General features: G+C 38.4%; 2 protein-coding genes across 2 annotated transcripts in view; one reads left to right on the forward strand and one right to left on the reverse strand.

Annotated features, from left to right (window-relative positions):
• IARS2 (isoleucyl-tRNA synthetase 2, mitochondrial) overlaps positions 1-7,093 on the forward strand; it is a 54,173-nt gene extending 47,080 nt beyond the window's left edge. The window contains exons 18-20 of the mRNA XM_056815959.1: positions 3,807-3,997; positions 5,543-5,687; positions 6,678-7,093. Coding sequence (XP_056671937.1) covers positions 3,807-3,997; positions 5,543-5,687; positions 6,678-6,820 — 479 coding nt within the window. The 3' untranslated portion in view covers positions 6,821-7,093. The remainder of the gene's footprint in view (positions 1-3,806; positions 3,998-5,542; positions 5,688-6,677) is intronic.
• Positions 7,094-12,436: 5,343 nt separating this feature from the next.
• Positions 12,437-16,411, reverse strand: part of RAB3GAP2 (RAB3 GTPase activating non-catalytic protein subunit 2) — a 163,667-nt gene continuing 159,692 nt past the window's right edge. Inside the window, exons 33-35 of the mRNA XM_001375614.5 lie at positions 15,957-16,178; positions 15,359-15,517; positions 12,437-13,852 (exon numbers count right to left, since the gene is read on the reverse strand). Coding sequence (XP_001375651.1) covers positions 13,697-13,852; positions 15,359-15,517; positions 15,957-16,178 — 537 coding nt within the window. The 3' untranslated portion in view covers positions 12,437-13,696. The remainder of the gene's footprint in view (positions 13,853-15,358; positions 15,518-15,956; positions 16,179-16,411) is intronic.

A 16,411-nucleotide genomic window follows, 5' to 3' on the forward strand; every position in this document is an offset into this window, starting at 1 on the left:
CCTCAGACTCTCTACTTTTTAAACCTCATTTTCAGCTTGGGACCAGCCTGGCTTCTCTTGTGATCAGACATTATCAAACTCCCTTTACTCCTGTTATTCAAGTTTCCTCTTAGAAGCTGTACCCTCTCAAACCCACCACCAGCCTTTCTAATTTTTTTTCCCCTTGTCTAACTGGCATATCCCATCATTGAGAGACTATTGATATATAAAACCAAAAAATGGCTTTGGTTTCTAGAAGCAGTTTAAAATCATAACAGGAATTTGACAATTTCTAAAAACAGTTGAGACTGCTTTATAATGCTGTTTAGTTCTCTGTATTATAGCAAAATAATTTCATGTTTTTAATTGAGAACAAGTGCTAGGTAATCATTCTAATACTTTAAGTTTATACAGTGTAAGCTTATACAGTATATTGTAGTGTTTAGAGGACTTTTACATATATCATCACATTTGAATTTGAAGCCTCTTATTCTTACCTCCTTTTGATAAAAGAAATTGAGACCTAGACACAAAGAAATTTTGTTATAGAACAAGACTTTGGAAAGAAGCATTTCCAGTCACTTAATTTCTACGCACATCAGATTTGACATCTTCAAAATGCAGACAGGAATAACCACCTTAGAGGATTATTAGGATCTAATTGTAATTTGTATAGCACAGTATAGTTTTTAGAACACTGTGTTCTATCATCAACAGATATTGTCTTCATCTTATGTGATTTATTATTATGCTCTAACATTCTCTTTAGAGAAGAGGTTCTTAAGTATTTTTGGTGTCATAAAACCTCTTGTCAGCCTAGTGAAGCCTATAGACCTCCTCTCAGAATCTTTTTTTTTTTTGGTTTTAATTTTTAATTTAATAAGAGAGAGAGAGAGAGGGAGAGGGAAGGGGAGAGGGAGAGGGAGGGGGAAGGGGAGGGGGAGAGAGGGAGGCAAGGTCATTAAGTCAGATTTTCACTCACCAACTGACACAGTCTTAAAGAAGTCTGGGTTGCTCCTCTGAGTCAGTGCCCGAATCTTCCCTTCAGCTCTGAGTGACTGATCCTTAACTCCAAGCCCAGGTGACTGACTGTCCTCTTCAGTCTTTTTTTTCCTCTATTTAAAGATCTTTTTTTCTTGTGTCACCTCTAAATTTTCACATCTACCAATCACAGCAGATGCTTTTCTCCAGGACTGCCCATTCTTTAGTTCTCACCTTCTCTGGTTAGATTGTATCTTTTTGGGTTACTTAACACCTCTTTTGTTAAATTCACCTTTTATAGTTACTTAACACCTTTTTGTGGTTAATTCACCTTTTGTAGTTACTTAACACCTTTTGTAGTTAAAAATCTAAAAATAGATTGTAGCTTACAATTCTAGCTTCACAATAAAGAAAGAGCTAAGTACCTTCATTGTTACAGTCAGGAGATAGTTAAATCCAATCTTCACAAATCTCACTGACCAAATTGAATGGCCTCTTCCCAGTCTTCATTTTTCTGACCTCTGTCTCATATCTGACACTGTCTCTGACCTTCTTTTCCTGCATACTTTCTCAGCCCTGCATCAGATGCCTCTCATCCTTCTTCCCAGTCTCCTCTGAGAGCATCCTCTGTGTCCATATCCATCTCTCCAGGCTTTGCCCTCATGACCAAGTTCCACTTCTCTGTGAGGCCTTTCTTGGCTGTCCCCACCCACTGGCATATTTCCCTCCTCTGCTCCCAAGTCACCTTGCGTCTCTTGTAGTCTTGGTGTGTGCACACACACTCTGACTGTTCCTGGAGGGCAGCGTCAGTTTCACTTTTGCCTTAGTAGCCATAAAGCCTAACTTGGTCTTTGACCTAGAGGAGGTTCTTAAGAGGGATTTGTGGAGTGATTGTTCATAATTTTTCATGCCAGAGCCTACTCAGATTAACTCTTCTACTTTGTGTTACACACAGTTTTGATCCTTTGGAAGTCATTTACTTTTTTGTGAGTCACAACCACATAGAATCTGCTTTGTTTTTCTTCTCTGACTTAGGCCAATCTCTCAATTGGCATGAATCTTGTTGAGAAAGTCCCAGAGTATTATGAGTCATCATATTATCATCTTCAAATAAGAGCATCTGCAGTACGTTGCTATCTCTCTGAATCCCTTTTCTGGTAGAAATTTGTTCTGGATATCCTTCATGAAAGCGGCAAACACTCAAGCCTAAATCTGTTTTATTTCTCATTTGATAGTACTAATCAGAGGCTTAATGAATAAAATCATTACTTTTGTTTTATCTATTAAGTAATCTTATATGACCTCAGTATGTATGTGTGGGAGATACCTCATTGAGAGCCTCTTAAGATTGTATTTTCCTCCAGTAGATGAAATATTTGTTTTTGATGGTCCGGGGTGGGGGGGGGGGGGAAATGTGTGTGTGTGTGTTAATCAGTAAGCAATAAACAGCAGAATCAGGTAATCCCCATAGTTCCCCATCATCTGTTTGATTGTAAAGATGTGATCCATTTTAGAAAAGTCAGTCTTTTCCTTTATATTTTCATCAAGGATATATTTAATGTATCTAGACTAGGAATTCTTAGTCGTTTTTGCACCCTGAACTTCTTTGGCTCCCCGAGGAAGCTTTTGAACTCTTCTTAGAATGTTTTTAAATGCTTAAAATAAAATACATAGAATTAAAAAGGAAACCATTTATATTTGAGATGTAATAGGTTGTTTTAAAAAAATTTTTAATTCATGAACTATAGGTTAAAAATCCCTCACAATCCATTTTTATGAGGATTTTAAGTGATGGAAGAATAGCTATGAGTCAGTAGTTACAGATGACTTTTCATTTGCCTGCTGGGAGCAAGAAGATTTTTCATAAATTGCATTTTTTGACTACCTTCAAGTGTATTTCTTCCTTGTATCTGTCATCTTATTCAGTCCCCATTCCCAATTTTATTTTCTTAAGCTGTATTTCTATTTTCTAATCCCTCGTATTGAGCTGTAACATTCAAATCAGAATTTTGCAGTTCTTAATTCCCAACAGTGTTCTGGACTGTTTCTCTTTTGCTCCTTCAGTTTGAAATTAGGTTGGAAGATTTTGCCCAGTTCTTCCTAGAATTCCTTTCTTACTTATTTACATCAAATAAGATCCATCTTCTTGATGATCTCTTTTATATATCATGAATATTGCAAAGCAAAGTGACCAAGAATACTTTGAAATGACGTTTCTGATTGCTTTTCAGCGTCTTAAAACCAGTTCTTTTATTCACTCTTCAGGAGAATCCATGCTTTGTTTTTCATTTGCCTCTGGCTAATTTGCTTTGTTATTTTCATTGAGAATATCAGTAATGACATAATGTGATCTAATTCCTTCAATAGTATATGAAGTTGGGGGCAGCTGGGTGGCTCAGTGGATTGAGAATCAGGCCCAGAGATAGGAGGTCTTCGGTTCAAATCTGGCCTCAGACACTTCCTAGCTGTGTGACCCTGGGCAAGTCGCTTCACCTCCTTTGCTTAGCCCTTACCACTCTTCTGTTTTAGAACCAATACACTGTAGTGATTCTAAGATGGACGGTAAGGGTTTAAAAAATAATAATAATATATGAAGTTATTATGCTGCCTATCCTCCTTCATAAACTTCCTCTGATTTCCTCAATAGGAAAAAGATATCTCCCATTTGGTCTGATCTGATTTTTTCTCATGCTTTCTCATATTCCAACTTGCATTATATTTATCTGTATATAGAGCTTATCATTATACTAGTTGAACAGTTTATAGTAATAAGTATGAATTTTTTAATAAATACAGTTAATGAAAGGACTTAAATCTGAAATTAAATAAATTTCTTTTGTTTAAAGAACCCAAAAGTGTGTTTCGTTCTGGATGGATTAGTACAAGTTCTCTTTGGAAGAAACCGGGGTTAGAGGAAGCAGTGGAGTCAGCATGTTCAATGAGAGATGCATTTCTTGGCAGTATCCCTGGCCAGAATCCTGTGGCATTTGAAATTATCATTGTGTTGGAGCCTGGACTACTCTTTGAAATATTTGAGGTACTTTGAGACTACCAGTCTTTTTTGAAAATTGTTGTGGTGAAAATCACTTTTAAAGGTTGTTAAAATATTAATTTATGGTCACCAGGGAAATCAGCTATGTAATTCCCTAAATGAAACACTCAAGTCAGAATGGAGTTTATGGTGGTTTAATCACAAGGGAGTAAGAAAAGGGAGAGGGAGAGAAGGAGAGAGGAGGAAAGGGAAAGAGGTTAACTCAACCTTCTGATAGAGTCAGAGGGAGTTTTTAGGCCTGGAAGGCCAAGGTAAAGAAGGGAATCAGTCCTTGACTCACGTGACCCATCTGAAAGAAGCTGTCTGCGGGCCTCCTCTCTGCTCAAGCTCCTCGAAGGAACTGGCCTCTCGCCCCATCCACAGGAAGTGAGCAAATTCCAGAGGCTGTTCACTACCTCATTTCCTGTGCCTCACAAGTGCCAATGGTGGCTCTAGCTTGACCTAGGACTGCCCAGAGATCTGTCCTTTTCTGCACATGTCTGTTGAGGGCCAGATTCTCAAATAATTAAATCTTGAGCTTTTTGCTGCAGCTCTTCCTAATCTCTCCTGAGTAGGGTGGAGATTGCAGTTTCCAAGACCTGACTGTGTTTACTCCCAAGTATCTCCATTGTCAATGATCAGGAAATAGCTAAATCCCATCCTCCAAAGAATGGTCTGAACAGGGTAGAGTAGTTTTAAAATTCACAAAATAATATTGAAGTACCACAGACTTCCATGGATGATAGCTGTTGTTGAAAACTCATTTGAAATCAATTTAAAGAACTTCTTGGAGACTCCTATTCAGATACAGTGTTATGCTTGAATTAGATTTTAGGAGACCTTAGTTATGCTCCAAATTTCACTTTTCTTGTGTGATGTTAATGTATGTTGTAATTGTTTTAGTTCATCATCTTCCATAAGATTGCCTGTGCATAAGTTTAAATTCTTGCAGTTTTACTGTCCAGATGCTAAAAAAGTTATAATTTTCTTCATTTGCAGTCTTAAAGTTGAATTCAGTCTTAAAAATTAGTATTAAAATGATGTTTGATTTTTCGGTGAATTTCTACCTCAAGATAAGGAATGTGAATTGTTACTCTTGATCTTTATCAGAAAGATCAAGACCTTAATAAAAAGATGATGTATATTTAAAGATCTAAATTATGGTATCTCAAATAGAATGGAACATTATAAATTTGTTGATTTTCATAATCTCTCTAATTATAAAAATCAATGATTGATAGACCCCAAGAAGGACTTGTATCATCTCAGATTGCCACGTGTGATCACTGTTAGCTAAAAAAAAAAAAAGAATTCTTACTGTTTAATTGGTATGCTAATTTCTTAATACAGAAAGTTAGCTTGGAGTTGTGTTTGATTAAAGACTTTGGTACCAGTAATGATTGAGGCAGGATATTATGATTTTAAAAGGCATATAGGGAAAACCTAAAGAATGACTAAAGCTCATTGTTTTCTTATATACTCAGCCAATGTTAAAAAGAACTTTTTAAAATATTTTAACATAGGCGGTGACCATGTCAAATGTATTTGCAGATGCTCCACCCTGAGGACGTTTCTGAAACATCTGAGTTAAATGAACTAATGATGGCTTCAAAAACAACTCTGTTGACTCAAGATCCTATAGCAATACCTGCAGATGCAACTGAACTTAGAGGGAACTATTTGATCAACTTAGAAGGTAAGATCATGGGCTAAAGCTAACAAGAGAGATTTTATTCCAAAAATAAATTTTTCAGAATTTGAAGCACAAAATTCTCTCTTGGAATTATGGTCAAAAGTTCTAAAATAATACCACAAAAGGAAGTTGGATTTATATTACTAATAATAGCAGAAAAGACCACAGAAGTTCTTTGCTTGTGAGTCTTGTGGTCCTCTCCAGAGTTATTAGTGATGTCTTAAGGGTCAGATCTGATGTCTCTTTCTCAAGCCTGTGAACTCTGTGACATGAGCCATTCTCTCTTATTTACTTTTATTTTAAAGGTTTTCTTGACAACTGCTTTTATTCTCCTGCCTACTTGGCCATTCATTCCTGGGGTTCTAGGGGTAACCCCTGGGGTCTCTCCTGGGCTCTCTTCTTTTCTGTTGTACCCTCATTCACTTTGTGACCTCATTAAGCTCTTGTAGGTTTCATTATTGCTGCAGGTTAAGCCTAAATGTTAACTTAGCCCAATTTCTGTTGTATTCAGACACTAGAGTTGAGCTTTTTTTAAGGAGATCTGATCATATCATTCATATGGATTTTAGTTGCAATTTTGTAGTCATTTGGTGACTACCAAATCAGACAATAGAAATGCTACTTAAAGTAGAAATAGAATAAATGCTGGTTGAGCTCACTATTTCAAGTGGAAGGAGAGTGGGGCTTTTTGTTGTTGTTGTTTTAAGCCCTTACCTTCTGTCTTAGAATTATTACTGTGTATTGGTTCTGAGGCAGAAAGAAGAGTGGTAAGGGCTAGGCTATGAGGGTTAAGTGACTTACCCAGGGTCACACAGCTGGGAAGAGTGTGAGGCCACGTTTGAACCCAGGACCTCCTATCTAGGCCTGGCTCTCCATCCACTGAGCCACCCAGATGCCCCCAAGGAAGGAGAGTGTTTAGCACAGATCTTCTCAAAGTAGCTTATAACACTAAGACATGACTAATGTGGGCTACTATTTATTTTCCTTTTATAGGTGGAGATATTCGTGAAGAGACTTCATATAAAGTCATTGTCGTACCAGCTACCAAAGAAAAGTGTCCCCGTTGTTGGAAGTACACATCTGATTCTCCAGACCAAACCTGTCCCCGTTGCACTAAAGTTCTTGAAAATAGCTAATTCACATAAAGAATGTTTCACTTTGTTACAGTGAAGAGCCTCTGAGCTTTGATATTTCTAGTAGCTTATCTGGATTCTTCGTCAGTGCAGGTGGTGGAAAGGAACAGCATTTTGAACAGGTGTATACTCAGGCTTGAGCCTCTTCTTGTTGTGGCCTAGATTTTAAATTATTTTTTTCCAGCAAAATGGAAGATATGGATGATAGTAAAAGTGAAAATCACGGTATTTTAAAATTTCACATAACTAAAATAAAATTTTCCTATAAAGACTTAATGTATGTGTACTTTGACTTATTATAGTCTGCCTTCAGATAAAGGTCAATTCAAAATGCTTTCTATTTTGTAATTATTTTTTAAGAAGTGTTCAGAGTTATCTCTGAAAATAAAGATCTATTGGAGGAAGACTATTGTTGAATTTGGTGTGATGAAACTATATTTGTTTCAAAGATCCCCAAGTTTATTAGCTGGAGTGTCCCTTGCAGTGGAGATCACAGTTCCTTTCATGCCCTAGACAACCATCATAATGGATTCCTGTAGCCATAGAACATCACTTGCTGGTCAACTTTACAATAATAAATATCTCCGTCTGTCATCTGGTTTTCAGAGGGACACAACATGGCGGCCACCAGCCCTGAGGTCAGAGCCCTTCCCTTGTCGTATCTGGCCGAGCCTGTGTGCTCTCTTGGCATAGGCTCTGAGAAGGGTGGGCTGAAAGAGAAAAGCCTGGTGGAGGGGCGCTTCTATGCCTGGATTCTGTTCCTTTTGGACACTGACATAGAAAATTCACGTTGTTATTATCATTTATTATTATTATTATTATTAGATAGTCCTACAGGTATTGGTTGAGGTGATCAACTCATCCTGGCATGTGGAGATTCTTGTCTGAGGAGGATTTGCGCCTTGAATTTCCAGACACCGAGTTGAACACTCTTACCATCTACAGCACACACTGTGTGAACCTTAAAATTTCTCAGACTTGTGAATGTTAAAAATTCTCAGACTATCTTAGAACATTTGGTTAAGACCATTCCCCATTTTAAACAATGAAGGTACTCAATCAGGAATGTGAGAACTCTAACATTATTCCACCTATACTTAAGCATACTTTAGGGGAAGATAAAGTTGTAAAACTCCTTAGTGAACATTGAAAAGTACTTAACCCATACTTAAAGCTAAAACCCTTAAGCTGAGTCTATTTTTAGATCTAATTCAAAAAGGTGCTAAGTACCTATGAAGGTCAAATTAATCACTAAAAGTTCAAGCAAGCTTAGAAAGAGGTGTGAAGTTTTAGTCTACCCAAAGAAGTTGAGAACTAAAGAAGATGTGAATTAAGAATGGTCGGTCCTGGGGGCAGCTGGGTAGCTCAGTGGATTGAGAACCAGGCCTAGAGATGGGTGGTCCTAGGTTCAAATCTGGCTTCAGCCACTTCCTAGCTGTGTGACCCTGGGCAAGTCACTTGACCCCCATTGCCTAGCCCTTACCATTCTTCTGCCTTGGAGCCAATACACAGTATTGATTACAAGATGGAAGGTAAGGGCTTAAAAAAAAAAGAATGGTCAGTCCTGTGAAAATGTCTACTGTGATTGTTAGATGTGAAAACTTAGGGGAGGTGACATAGGAGAAAATTCTCTTTAAAAGAAGGTCAGAAGGCCTCTGAAGTAAATTCAGCTATGGAGCTGAATTGGAGGCTGGTCTCTGTCTCGGCTGAAAGGGAATGCAGCTTTGGTAGCTGAGTTGGAGCTCGGACTAGTTGGAATAGCTGGGTCTCTCTGAACACTAGAATCTTGCTTGGGACAAATCTTGTGGTGAGTGGATTAAAGACTGACTGATTTCTCTCTTAAGGCTTAGGCCTAGGCTGGCCTAGCCCTTTCCTCATTATTTCCTCTTGCTCTCTCCTTTTCCTTAATTTCTTATTTGTATTAATTAAAATCTCCATAAAAACCGAGCTGACTTGGGTATTTCATATTTGGTAATTTTTCCCATGGCAATCACTTTATTTTTGATATAAAACCAAGACACAAAAAATTATCTTTACCAGTGTGGCCAGAACCTTACAGTTTGGCCATTTACACATTTTCACAGTCACAGTTTAAGGCAACCACTCTTTTGTCTGTAACAACTGTGTCTCTCCTACGTCGACGTCATTAGCTTTGGTGAGTTGAAATGGCGAGACACCAAGCATGGCCAATAAAGATGGCCCTCATTTCCATTTAAGAGAAGAAGAAGAAAATAAAAATAATTCTTACCTTTAAGAGTAAGCAAGTCTACAGAGGACACCAAAAGCAAATGGAATATATAAAATATTACTACTTAAAATGGAGAAAAAGCAGGAAGCGCGAGCGTCTGTTTTCACGGCACAACTTGCAGGAACCTAGCTGTATCCTGTTATCCAAGCAGAGCTCCGTTTTTCTTGGGTCCAGGTGCTTTGCTTTGGGAAGATCAGTGGATTTTTTACATGCCCCAAAATAAGTATACTTAAAACTATTTAGATTTTTAAAAGGGCAGAGGAACCAGTGAAAGTCCACGTGCAGGAATGGGTGATGCACTTGGAGGACCCAGAATACCAAAAGCCCTTCAAAAGGTGTTTGCATTTTACATCGTGTCTGGGTACTTTTTTTTTAAAACCTTTACCTTCTGTTTGAGAATCCGTGTTAAGTGTTGGTTTCAAAGCAGAATGGTCAGGACTGGGCACTTAGGGTTAAATGGCTTGTCCAGGGTCACACTGCTAACAAGTATCTGAAATAAAATCAGCTAAGACCATCCATGTTCAGGCCTGGCTCTCTATACACTAAGGTACCTGGCAGTCCCTTCTGGGTACTCTTTTCTTTTTTTTTTTAACCCTTCCCTTCTGTCTTAGAATCACTACTGTGTATTGGTTCCAAGGCAGAAGAGCGGTAAGGATTGGGGATGGGGGTTAAGTGACTTGCCCAAGGTCACCCAGTGAATGAGGAAGTGTCTGAGGCCAAATTTGAACCTGGGACCTCCCGTCCTTAAGTCAGGCTCTCCATCCAAAGAGCCACCTAGCTGCCCCTTTGTCTGGGTACTCCTGCAGCTGCTTCAATCTCGAAAAGAATTTATTTCATCGGTATAATCCAGAAATTCAGATGACAATACCTTTGTCACTTAAATGGCTAAGAACTGGCGCTGCCTCTCAGAACTGTCAGGCGAGATGGCTTCTCAAATATAGTTCATCCACGAGGCTGTATGTTAATAATAATAATGAAATTTCTATGTAATGCTTGGTCTGTGCCCTTTACAACTATCCTGAGTCCCCCTCTGCAGAGGTGACTTGCCGGGGCCAGGCGCTCACAAACCTTCAGTTCCTTCTAGGAGTCTGTGTCCAGGGTGGGTCTGACCCCAGGCCCAGGGCTCTATGCATGGGCCACCTCCCTGGCCCCCTGCCCCTATGCTGACTGGGGACTGCTGAAAATGTGGCCTTTGTTATTCAACAGTGATTTATTAGCATCTGGAATGGGAGGGATCAGAGACAGGATGGGCCTTGGGGCTGGAATGAAAACTATAAATGGGGCCTCTTCTCTTAGTACACATTTACCTCCATAGCTTCAGCTTCCTCTTTGAGGAAGAAAAATGTAGGTTCTGGAGAATCAACAGCCAAACGCTTTAATTTTTATTCTAAATGAATTGCTTTGTTTTCATTTGGGCCTTCCAGGCACTATGAAATGTGAAAGAGAAGCAGAACATCATCATGTAATTATGTTGAAACTATGAAGATCTGGGGAAAACCCTCTTCAGACATACCCTTGTGTCAGACGTCCGTATTTGCAATACTTGGATGGTGTGTCACATCCCAGCAACTTGCGGCCAGAATTCCAGAATGGCCAAGTTAATCTTTCTAATGGAGGCTAAAGTCAAGAATCTGAGTTTGTTCTTTTTGTTAAAGAAGTTATGCCCAGAGGCAGAGCTACCTGTGACTGGGCAAGCAGAAGCTTAAATGAGGGGAAGAAAAGTCAAGCCATCCTATTTGGTACCACAGGCTCCCTACATCTGGATATAGGATTTTAAAAACATGTTAGTACAATTTCGGGCAGATAATTAGTGCAGTCGCTAGTGTAGGGCCTGGAGTCGGGAAGACTCATCTCTCCGAGCTCTGATATGACCTAAGACAAGTCACTTAACCCTGTTTGCCTCAGTTTCCTCATCTGTCAAAGGAGCTAAAGAAAATGGCAAACCACGGCAGTATCTTTGCCAAGAAAAGTCCAAATGAGGTCCCCAAAAAAATCACATGACTGAACAACAGAAAACGGAAGCTTCACTCAGTTGTATAGGTCCAGGCAAAGCAACTGAAAACAAAGCACGCTGGAAAATTCAAACAATTGACAAATAATTTCATGACTAATATTTATTATCATTACCTGTGTAATTTTAGGGGACTCACTCCTTAGATAGAGAAATAAGGGTTGAAGGCAGTGAGGAAAGGGTTGATGAAAATGGCTTCCCGCACTACTCCCTTCCAGAGTCCCTGAATTACTTGAGGGAGACAAAATGGAGATGTCCCCTCAGTGAAGGCTTGTCCCTTGGTGGCTGTGCTGGCCCTCAAGGGTGGGGGGGAAGTCTTCTCTACAAGGAGAGGTATGAGGGACCTCTATCTGGATATGCGCTGGTTTGGGGCACTCACAAACCTCCCCCTAGTGCCTTCTTGAAAACTGGCAAGAAAATGGAGTCTGCCAATGGGCTTACTCTCTAAATGTAAATAACCGAGATTGAATTCACTATCTGACTGCTTATTTGATTTAATCGTGGATTGGGGTAAAGGGAAAGAGGTTAGAGGGAGTTTTAGGTTGCCCTAAATCTTTTTCTAAATAATCTAATTACTGTCCCTGAACAACTTACAGGGATCCAGGAGAAAAAAACACCATTCATAAGCAAAGGATAAACTATGGGAGTGGAAACACCGAGGAAAAGCAACTGCCTGAATACAGAGGTTGAGGGGACATGACAGAGGACAGACTCTAAATGAACACTCTAATGCAAATACTATCAACAAAGCAATGGGTTCAAATCAAGAAAACATCTAATGCCCAGTGGACTTACGCGTCGGCTATGGGGGGTGGGGGGGGGAGGAAAAGAAAATGATCTATGTCTTTAACGAATAATGCTTGGAAATGATCAAATAAAATATATTTAAAAAATAAATAAATAAATAAATAATCTAATTACTGAAGTAAAAGGTTTTCTCATAGGTAGGGGAGAGCACTGCTCACCAATTTGAGTCCAGTATCTCAATAGTTCATGGAATGAAAGTATTTGAAGAAATTGGGTTTCTTGACAGGAAACAGTGATGTTTTAAACAGGAATATTCAATGTTAGGATTTCTGTCAGTGACAGAAATCTCCACAGGTGTCTTGAAATGGCCCCGAGAAACAGCTCCCCTTTCCCCTCCCTTCTGTGTCTCAGCTCTCAAGACCCTGCTTCTCTGGAGAATTTCCCAGAAGTCCTTATTCAGTTTCCAACTGTCATTCCTACATTCCAATTTCCCCCAATGATACTTTTGTCCTACTCCCCATCATTACACCTGGAATTGGCAATCCCAAATGTCCATTTAGCTTTAGTGATGAGATTTCATACTCATGTGTACTGAATAAAAATATTTTTACTATTTATTTGTTGATCCAATTTCCATTAGAGAAAAATGCATTTTTCTCCTGGATGGAACTTTTATTATTTTATTATGACTGTTACAGATGTCGATTGGCTTCTAACAATAGGAAAAAGAAACCATGAGTTACTATAAACAATTGTGACTGATGACAAATACATTAATTACAGTGTGTGGGCTATACTCCAGCAGTTGACTGTGACAAATACCTAGTATTTATGGAGCACTTACTATAAACCTAGTGGGCAGCTAGGCACTACGGGTAGGTACAAAAGATGTTTTAAAACTACTGAAGCCTTCTCAACCCCACTGTGAGGTAGGTAGGTATGCTAACATCAATATGTATTTTCTTATTCCTGAGCACAGATGTATTACCAGACCCTGAAACCAGATAGTTCTCAAGTGTTAAGAAATCTTAAATTTAACATTATTTTTCCTCAAAGCTCTGCCACCCATCCTCTTTTTTAAAAAATACAAGATTTACAAAATAATACATATTTTTTTTACATTTCTCTGATTACCATTGAAAAAAGCACATTTTAAATTGGTCATTGTCATTCATTTTAATTTTACAGTTTTGATTATGAACCTCAGACTCCATTTCTTTGGCATTTTTAATAGATTACAGATCCTTTCTGATACACTTCCTGTCAGTAATGGATGTTACAATCTTGAATTCTCTTATTCTACCAGGAAGGCCATCTTCCTTGAAAGTATGTCTATTTCCTCTCAAAAGGGGACCTCATACCTAAAAATCCCTTTATAATGGCCCACATGGGATAAAGCATGATAGCACAAAGAATTTTCCTGACATTTATTTAAGGAACTTGAGATCTTCTCTCCCACTCCCCACCACTTTCCTGATGAGGACTGTACAGTAATACGTTTTAATTATAACAGTTAACATTTCAGAATATGAAATATAGACTCTATAGGGTAAGAACATAGTCTGGCAATTATAATTGATTTAAAACAGTTAAGTTTAACAATAAAGTTATGCCACGAGTGCTGGAGTTGTAAATAAACTATGAAACTACTGTATAATTAATGTCTGGCTACATTTTAACCTATTATCCACAGAAGTGGAACTTAGCCAGGGTTCCATATTTTAAAATATTTAAGTTTATTTTTCATATTTTACAAAATTCACATGGAAGTATTCCCACTATAAACTCCCGTGTTTTTGTTTGTAAAATAACCATGCACTAATTCATGTTGAAGTATGACAGTTTAAAAATAGCCATTAATGTAGCTGATGCGTCATGAAGTTGGAACAGAGATAGCTGCCACAGCCTCAATGAGGTGTAAGGCCAGACTGTACTGCCCATGGTTTTCTGGTAATAGCTCTATTACTTTATTTACTAGTTTAGCTGTTGTCGCAATTGGCACTTCAGTGTTATGTAGATCCTGGGGGTCCTGCAAATTTGACATGAAAAATATTTCATCAGGCATCTTAAAATAAGTAATACTTATTATTAACTTCATAATAAAAAGTAAAAGATAGCATTTTTAGGAATATTTTTTTCCCTTTCTTCTCTAAATAAAATTAGAAACATTAGATTGACTTCAAGCATTTTTAAGTGACAAGTCTAGGAATTCATCAATTCTACCAACATGATCAAATAAAATAACCTGTAGCATTATGCAGAATTACTGAGTGTTTTTATATACACACACACATAATGGAGGTTAAGTGACTTGTCAGTGGTAACATAATCATTTCTCCTGACTTCAAGGGAAGAAAGAACTCTTTCCACTCAAGCACAATGTCTCAATATGTGGTTGGAGAGAAGGGAAGAAGCAAACATTCAACTGCATTTGTTGGATAAAAATCACCCAAGAGTCTCATTTGGCCCTGAATAATTTCTTTAGACACCTTAGAGATTAATCCAAAGCCTACCACGGATTAGAAAATATCATGAACCAGAAAGGCTGTTCTTAACAACAAAACAACTGGTTATCAACATATAAAAATTAGTTTTGTTGTGTGGACAAGAGATACAGAATACACTACAAGGACTTGATTTTGCAAGAAAACCGTATGCAGGAAGGAAATGGAAATTTGGCTGATGATGGGGGATGGGACTAGAATCTCCAGCCAAGAAAAGCAGGGAAACAGTTGCAAAGCAGTTCTTGTCCTTTCTGAGCTGAGAGGGGAAAGAGCAACTTTGCTGAGCTTAGCCTACTATAATCCCTCAATTGATCTGAAGAGACACAGATATCCATCTTTCCTAAAAAGAGGTAGATAGAGACATTTTCCCTTTGGGGAAGGCAAGAGACTATCCATCTAGAAGATTTACCATCCATATCTTCAAACTGTATCTCTACATCAGGAAATTACATCAGTCTGACTCAACAGTGGTCTTCAGGGACCCAGGTCCCTAGACCTAAGCCCTCAACCCCTGAAGGGAATTTAGAGTGAAATCAGAATTAGGGACTTCTTGTTTTCCCTCTTTCCCTAACCTACCAATCCTGTCTCTAGACAATAAATAGATCTGATAACTTACAGAAGAAGTAAAAATCTCATTCTTCAATTGTACTAAGGGGATCAAAAATAATAATCATCCAGAGAAGAGACAGAAACCAAAGATTGAAGGGAATTTCCTCTTACCCTTCAGCTCTGGACAGAGATCCAAATTCATTTTCTCTGAGGCAGCTCTGTCTGGGAGAGGAAGTGGTGTTTCTCTTTATCTGTTCCCTCCCTCTCAGAGACCTGTAAAGCTTTGGTTCCTGATCCACTTCTAGTACAGTTGTAAGAATTTGGTTCAATGCCCTGTGGGATCTCTTACTTCTTGTTTTTGCTAAAAGCTAATTCTTACAACAGTTAATACAGTGAGGACAACCTTCTGGTTCAAATTAAAATACTTGTGAGATTTTTGTCTCCTAAGAGTTTGTGTTTCATCTGCTCCTCCTTACACTTACCATAGCCTTGAGCCAGGTACAGAGGGTTGGGGGAAGTCTAGCCAGCAATTCCATGCCCTCTTTGGTCTGAGTGTGGAGTAAGGCATAGGCTAGCCTCTGTCCAGTCAGCACAAGGAGCTGGGACGCCAGTACCTCTTGGTCTTGCACCTGCAGAATAGCCTAAAGGCAAGAACAGCAAGAAAAGCGCAGTAAGGCCTTGAGGTCTTCCATCTGGGCAGAATGAGGAGGGACAGAAAGCACTGTAAATATCTGCTAGGCCAATTAAGGAAGACATCAGTTACCTTCCTGAATTATGACCACATATAAGTCAAACACTTTAAGAGTTGAGCCTTTAAATTTAATTCTTTGCCCAGCCAAACTTTTCCATGTCAAACCAGTGTAGTGAGGCTATACTCTAGAACTTCCAACACAGGCAGGAAGAATGAGCAATGAACTAAAGCCAGGCACTGAATTTTATTGATCCAATTAAATATGATTTCTTTACCATACAAACAAAAGAGATTTTTAATGATGTTTATTCACCACTTTAGAAAGGCCAATTTTACTCTTTATTTTCTTAATGTAAGCCTCATTTGTATACCCAAAGAATAAGCATTACCTCTTCTCCAAGATGGTCAACTCCATAATTATATAGTTCCAATACATAATGTCTTCTAATCACATCTTCGTTAACTTGAAGCTGCTGGGCTAAATATACAGCCAGAACTGGCCAGTCTCTGTCTTTGCCAAGAGGAATAATTGGTGCCTCATCAGAAGCTTCTTTGTCTTTAGCAACAGAATGTTGTAATTGAACAGCTGCACTGATGATTTTCAATAAGAACTTGGAAACAAAGTAGCAGAGTGAAAAAGAAATCTTATTAATATGCGTTATATTAAAATAATGTCATTAGTAATATTAGCCATAGTGATTAGACAAGAAAAAAACAAGGAATAAATAAGATGATCACTTTGTAGATGATATGATGGCTTATTTAGAGAACCCTATAGAGTCGGCAAAAACTAATTACAAAAATAATCAGTAAACTTGAAAGATAAAAAAATAAATCCACACAA

The sequence above is a fragment of the Monodelphis domestica genome, chromosome 2, assembly GCF_027887165.1.
Source record: "Monodelphis domestica isolate mMonDom1 chromosome 2, mMonDom1.pri, whole genome shotgun sequence".
Lineage (NCBI taxonomy): Eukaryota > Metazoa > Chordata > Mammalia > Didelphimorphia > Didelphidae > Monodelphis > Monodelphis domestica.